The sequence below is a fragment of the Gadus macrocephalus genome, chromosome 9 (genome assembly GCF_031168955.1).
Source record: "Gadus macrocephalus chromosome 9, ASM3116895v1".
Classification (NCBI taxonomy): Eukaryota; Metazoa; Chordata; class Actinopteri; order Gadiformes; family Gadidae; genus Gadus; species Gadus macrocephalus.
Genome location: NC_082390.1, coordinates 10,180,563 through 10,187,807, shown reverse-complemented (window position 1 = coordinate 10,187,807; position 7,245 = coordinate 10,180,563). Strand labels below are relative to the sequence as shown.

At 47.6% G+C, this 7,245-nt stretch overlaps 1 protein-coding gene across 1 annotated transcript; it reads right to left on the bottom strand.

Annotated features, from left to right (window-relative positions):
• Window positions 1-1,732: 1,732 nt before the first annotated feature.
• tnni2a.1 (troponin I type 2a (skeletal, fast), tandem duplicate 1) lies at window positions 1,733-6,100 on the bottom strand. The gene is made up of 7 exons (XM_060060653.1): window positions 5,984-6,100; window positions 4,333-4,362; window positions 4,086-4,122; window positions 3,374-3,502; window positions 2,856-2,945; window positions 2,319-2,495; window positions 1,733-2,000 (listed from the first exon to the last, which is right to left on the bottom strand). Exons 1-7 carry the CDS (start codon window positions 6,094-6,096, stop codon window positions 1,905-1,907), a joined length of 672 nt encoding a protein of 223 aa, XP_059916636.1. The 5' UTR covers window positions 6,097-6,100; the 3' UTR covers window positions 1,733-1,904.
• Between the last annotated feature and the right edge of the window lie 1,145 nt (window positions 6,101-7,245).

The following is a 7,245-nucleotide window of genomic DNA, read 5'->3' as shown; positions in this document are numbered from 1 at the left end:
CTCCCGTCTGGACCCGTCAAACCATCAGCTAACTAGCCCCACACTAACCGAGGGACAGCTAACCATTTCAACTAGTGAGTTAGACAAATGAGCTAACTAGCCCCATAGACGAATGAGGTAGAGGACAGGAGGCTCTAGGTGATCAGACTGCGGTCCTCTTACACATTAACATCATGAGAGGAGAGGAGGCTGTAGGTGATCAGACTACGGTCCACTAACATGTTAACATCATGAGTTAAGAGGACAGGAGGCTCTAGGTGATCAGACTACGGTCCACTAACATGTTAACATCATGAGTTAAGAGGACAGGAGGCTCTAGGACGGTGATCAGACTACGGTCCACTAACATGTTAACACGATGAGTTAAGAGGACAGGAGGCTCTAGGACGGTGATCAGACTACGGTCCACTAACATGTTAACATCATGAGTTAAGAGGACAGGAGGCTCTAGGACGGTGATCAGACTACGGTCCACTAACATGTTAACATCATGAGTTAAGAGGACAGGAGGCTCTAGGACGGTGATCAGACTACGGTCCATTAACATGTTAACATCATGAGTTAAGAGGACAGGAGGCTCTAGGACGGTGATCAGACTACGGTCCACTTACATGTTAACATCATGAGTGAGAGGACAGAAGGCTCTGGTTGATCTCTAACACGCTAACACCATGAGGACTGTTACGCTCTAGGTGATCAGACTACCGTCCCGGTCCGTCCTGGTTTCACTAAACCCTCCATTAGCGTGACGGAACTGACCTTTAAGGAAACAAGTTAATCAAAGGAGTTCAACGTACGGGCTGAGCAAATGGGTGAGGGGCCTACCTTGGAGGGGTCTGGCTGGAGACAGGTCTGTGGAGGATGGAAGCTCTGGAGGATGAAGGTCTGGGAGGGTGAGGCTCTTCTCTTGGAGGGTGAGGCTCTTCTCTTGGCGGGTGAGGCTCTTCTCTTGGAGGGTGAGGCTCTTCTCTTGGAGGGTGAGGCTCTTGAGGGGGGGGGCTCTTCTCTTGGAGGGTGAGGCTTTTCTCTTGGAGGGTGAGGCTCTTCTCTTGGAGGGTGAGGCTTTTCTCTTGGAGGGTGAGGCTCTTCTCTTGGAGGGTGAGGCTCTTGAGGGGGGGGGCTCTTCTCTTGGAGGGTGAGGCTCTTCTCATGGAGGGTGAGGCTCTTCTCATGGAGGGTGAGGCTCTTCTCTTGGAGGATGAGGCACTTCTCTTGAGGTTGAAGGACTTGGAGGGTAAAGGTCTCGCACCACCTGTTGAAGACGAATAGTGATATTAATTAGTCTGTTTAAAGCATAAGATGGAAGATATCCTTGATGAGACATGAAGGTGACCTACCACAGAAAATGGAGCTGTTCAGGAGCTTCAGAGACTGAAAATCTGTGGATTTTAATTCTTAAACTAATTCCAGTTTCAAAGTGTAAGTCTGATCCCTTAAGTAGCCTACTGCCCACTCAGTAACACCAGATTCAGTCGAGTCACTAAAACACAGGTAGGCAGATTTTCGGCTTATATTGGCTGATCACACTCACATCTGACATCTAACATATTTGCCGTCATAACTTCTAAGGTGGATTCAATGAAGCGCATCACCACATTGTACTCCCATCGCTCTACGTCAATTTAAAGAGTGTTAAAATTGGTGTAGGTCTGTTCACAAGCTGTCTGCCTGACCGGCGGTACTTCACCTGAACGTTAGCTATAGTGGTGTTGACACATACAGGCCCGTGAAGCAGCGTTAACCATTTATTAAATTATACTTTCACAATGGATTGAATATGAAAATCTGCTAATTCTGGGACATACACTCGCTGACGTTCTTCTAAGACAGATATTAAGACGAAGCAACATAATACGCTGGGATCAGCTTCATCATCTTGATGAAGATGATGAAGACGAAGGGGTCTAGGCCTCCGCCTCAAACATCTTCTTCCTGCCATCCATGCCAGACTTGTCCTCGATGTTCTTGCGCCAATCCCCGACGTCCCGGAGATCTTTGTCCTTCAGACCAGAAACATCCCAGACATTTAGACAACTCTCACTCGCTAATATAATATAATATAATATAATATAATATAATATAATACACTCACTAGAGGTACTGAACAAATTGGTTAAACACTGTTTAAATTCAATGAGATGTTAAGTTTTAGTGACACATGGCAGAGCATATGATATAATAAGAACAATAGAATATTCATCTTAATTTCATCTTTAAAACCCAAGTTATTAGTGCTTAACCAGACTTCAAACCGACGGACGGGGCAGGAACAGCGACAGGAACGTTAGGACCATCTAAACATCTGAGGAGCTCCTCACCTCCTCCTTGACCTCCTTCTTGACCTGCTTGAGGTTGGCCCTCAGGTCCATGTTGACGGTGTGTTTGGAGCCCAGCAGGGCCTTCAGCATGGCGTCAGCAGACATGCGCACCTTCCTCAGAACCGGCTTCTTGAACTTCCCCTTCAGGTCCTGGACCTTGATGTTCAGGTCCTCAATCTGGAGGACAAGAACTGTTGGGACTCACCAGTGGTAGTGCCCCGTGAAATATATCTATCTAGATCTAGATATATCTAGATATAACTATTCATCTTTATCCATATCTATCTCTCTCTATATCGATCTACATATCTATATCTATCAAGCTCTATCTATCTATCAATATCTATATATATCTATATCCATATCTATATCTATCAAGATCTATATCTATCAATATATATACGTGTATAGATACGTGTATATGTATATATATATATATATAAAGATCTATATGGTGTTGGTACTACCGGGGACTGGTCATGCTAGCATTGAGGAGATGAGGAGACGAGGCGATAAGGGGCTAGGAGATGACTTTACCTCCTTGTTGCATTTGTTGACCTTCATCTCAAGGTCGTATCTCTCCTCATCAATCTCCTCTATGTTGTGATGAACCCCTCGACACATCTCCTGTAACACAGACACACAAAAACACCTCCTGTTTCACACACACACTGCTACATATCTCCTATAACACACACACCTCCTGTAACACACACATCTCCTATAACCCACACACACTGCTACACATCTCCTGTAACACAGACACATGCACCTCCTGTAACACAGAATAGAAACACTACTACTCTTCTCCTATAACACAAACAATACACTCCCACACACACACACACACACATCTTCTATAACACACACAAACACACACACCTACTATAACACACACTACTGCACGTCTCCTATAATCCACACCATAATCCACTCCACCAGTACAACAACTCTTGCTACAAAACAACACAACACAGATGAACACAACCAACACATCAAGAAGACACTACCACCACGAGCCAACACAGAGGAGCAAGGCAGAAGAGGAGGTGAACCTGCAGCTCCTGCATGGTCCTGGGGAGAATCGGGGCCGGGCAGTGCTCCTCCATGTAGCGCTCCCTCTCCTCTTCCTGCTCCTTCTCCTCCTGCTCCAGGAGGTCTTTACCGATGGCCAGCATCAAGCTCTAGGGAGAAGGAGACTCAGCCTAATGCTCCTCACACACCTTGGTCTGAGAACATGACGATGGTCTGAGAACATGACGACCACACGATGGTCTGAGAACATGACGACCACACGATGGTCTGAGAACATGACGACCACACGATGGTCTGAGAACATGACGACCACACGATGGTCTGAGAACATGACGACCACACGATGGAGAGCATGACCACCACACGATGGAGAACATGACGACCACACAATGGTCTGGAGAACATGACGACCACACGATGGAGAACATGATCACCACACGATGGAGAACATGATCACCACACGATGGAGAACATGACCTCCACACGATGGAGAACATGACCTCCACACGATGGTCTGGAGAACATGACCACCACACGATGGAGAACATGACGACCACTCGATGGTCTGGAGAACAGGACGACCACACGATGGTCTGAGAACATGACGACCACACGATGGAGAACATGACGACCACACGATGGTCTGAGAACATACCGATGGTCTGAGAACATGACCACCACACGATGGTCTGGAGAACATTAGGATGGTCCCCGAACACGACTTTACTTTACCTTGAGATGATGCTTGCGACTGGATGACATCTTCTTCCTAAAAGAACAAATATTTGATATTGAAGTTAAAACATAAGAATTAAGTAATAAATATTATATTTATAAAAACAGTACATTTGGTATTCCACAACATTAGTAGCTGGATTAAGCACGACACGTCTGACTCTCTGACTCTCATGAAACACTCAACTCCTGACGGACATTTGATGAAGAAGAACATGAAGAAGAAGAGAAGAACATGACTTACTCCGACATCTTGGCAACGTTTACTGTACCCCTGGAAGGCAGAAGGAGAGAACAGACAGAAGGAGAGAACAGACAGAGGGAGAGAGCAGACAGAAGGAGAGAACAGACAGATGAGAGAACAGAGGAGAGAACAGAGGGAGAGAACAGACAGAAGGAGAGAACAGACAGAGGGAGAGAACAGACAGAGGGAGAGAACAGAGCAGAGAACAGACAGAAGGAGAGAACAGACAGAGGAGAGAACAGAGGAGAGAACAGACAGAGGAGAGAACAGAGGAGACAACAGAGGAGACAACAGACAGAAGGAGAGAACAGACAGAGGAGAGAACAGAGGAGAGAGCAGACAGAAGGAGAGCAGACAGAAGGAGAGAACAGAGGAGAGAGCAGACAGAAGGAGAGTAGACAGAAGGAGAGAACCGTTATGGGGATTAGAATACATTAATGGCCATTATAACCGAACAGAGCAGAACAGGGACCATTAGCACAGAAGCCTCTAGAACAGAATGCGGGCCCCCAAGAAGCCGCCCGGGAATGTTCCTGTCCTCCGTGGTGATGAAGTCTCCACTTAGAGGAAACTCTACACCACCTCCTCCCTCAGCATCTGAGAGGACCTCCACCCGCTCCACCAGGGGCCCGCCCTCAAGACCCCCCCCCCCCCCAGATGTCCAAAGGACTCCGTCTTCTAGGGGGGATTACCCGCCCCGGGTGGGACCCCCAGGCCAGAACCCCCCCCCCACACACACACACACACACGCACACACACACACGACTGTACTCCGGATCCTTAACCCGGCATCAAACCCACGTTTCACCCCAGACCCCCCCTTAGCGGGCTCTGATGGGGGCCAAACCCAAACACCACAGACCCCCTCCTCAGGACTGGAATGAACCTCAACTCCTCGGTCATGATGTCTTATCCACTTAATGGAATAGAAATGGCTGTATCTAAAATATCAACTGGACCTAAATATTACCAAAAGTAATTTCTGAAAAAAATTGATCTTGGTAATTGACCTATATTTTGCGATATTATGTTTCATGTAAATTTTATTTGCTTTAATATAAACTTGAATATGATTGTTTATCCAGGGATACCTCTTATAATAACAGATTAATATCAGCTTGGTAGCATTATATTAGTAACATTATCTTCTCCGTTGGCTGGACTGTGTTAATTGCTGATCGCTCACCAGGGTTTTCATGTTGACAAAGGTTCCCATATAGAAGATAAACAGTGTTTACGCACAGAGCCATAGAGCTAGCTAGGATACATGTTTTCATGCATTTTAAGACATCTGAATAACATTCAACCACTTAAACATGAAATACAAGGACTCACAATCAAATAACTTTATCAATACAGAGCCCAGTGATCTGGGATGTCTTCATATCAACAACCCCGCAGCCGCAAAGCCAGCCTGGACCGGAACCACCTCAGGTACTGACCTGCTCTACCTACACCCATCTGGGTAGAGCTGGACTCCTGGAACTACAAAAGGTACTGACCTACGTCTACCTACACCCATCTGGGTAGAGCTGGACATGCATCCTACTGCCCATGTGGGTCAGACTCCTAACCCCTATCTGGGTGGAGTTCTGCCTCTGGGTTTGCAGAGAAAGTATAAGAGGAAGAGGAAGGAGGAGAGGAAGCTCACCTGGTGTGGATCTGAGCGTCAGGAGGTGTAGCGCGGCGGTGAGGCTGGAGGAGTGCCGGAGGAACCACCTCAGCTACGTATTTATGACCTCCCTGCCCGCCCGGCAACTCCATCACCTAGTGGCCCCGCCCAGAGCCTCCAACCACATCCGACCCCCACCTTTAAAAATAGCCTCTCCGTCCCCCTTGGCCGGCCTCCGCCCAGCCCGTCCAGGAGCTGGTCTAGGGGGACCCTTTAGATGGTCCAACGGATTAAGACCAGGGTTTGTGATCTGCTGGTCCGTCTGTGGAGGGACACTAGATCACAAACTAGATCAAAAACTAGTTCCCAAACCCTGATGGTTTGCATTATCTTGTAGTTCTCTATTCTCAGGCGTGGAGAAGACGCGGGGGTTAATAATAGTTACGGTGGGAGAATATCATTATTTCAAAGTGGTCCAAGGGGTCAGGGGGTCTGGTGAAAGACGGACCACAACAGCAGCCGCTAGGCGAGGGGGGGGGGGAGAGAGAGGAGGAGGTGGTGGTGGTGGTGATGGAGGTGGTGGGGGTGTATCTGGCCGAACGCAGACATTAAAACTTCAAGTGACCTCCGCCTGCACCATACTGTCGGATCAAACCAAGGCCTGATCTGTAAACCATAGATGGTTTAATGAGACGTACTTCAGTGTTGATATGTTTTTAGCGTAGTCCTTTAAATAGCAATCAAGTTATGGTTTCATTTTGCAGAGAATGCGATGGGAGTGGACCTTACCTGTTGCTCTCCTACTGTCCTCCTCCTCCTCCTCCTGCCTGGAGGAGAGCTCTCCACTGTCCTCCTCCTCCCCGTGCCTGGGGGAGACTTCTCTACTGTCCTCACTTCTTCCTCCTCCCTGGGGTAGACCTCCCCACCGTCCTCACCCCCTCACCTCCTCCTCCTGCCTGGAGGAGACCTCTGCTGGGTCCTTCAAGTTTCACAGTACAGGAATGATTACTACCAGGTCAGAGTACTGCCAGGTCAGAGTACAAGCAAGGCAGAGTACTGAGTACTACGAGGTTAGAGAACTACCAGATCAGAGTACTACCAGGTCACAGTAATGACAGATCAGAGTACTACCTGATCAGAGTACTGACAGGTATTACTGGATTGGAGTAACCGTGTTCAGTACTATAGTGGGCAGTACTGGCTGTTATTGGCTGGAATGAACACCCTGACGTTAGCTATTTTAATAGAGATTCAACATCTTGATCACAATACTATGGAGGGGATTAGGGAACCATGTGATT

Coding starts and splice junctions, on each gene's coding strand:
- tnni2a.1 (XM_060060653.1), bottom strand. CDS start 6,096: ATGGAGTTGCCGGGCGGGCAGGGAGGTCATAAATACGTAGCTGAGGTG. Junction 4,123..4,332: donor AACGTTGCCAAGATGTCGGA/GTAAGTCATGTT, acceptor TTGTTCTTTTAG/GAAGAAGATGTCATCCAGTC. Junction 2,946..3,373: donor GGACCATGCAGGAGCTGCAG/GTTCACCTCCTC, acceptor TCTGTGTTACAG/GAGATGTGTCGAGGGGTTCA.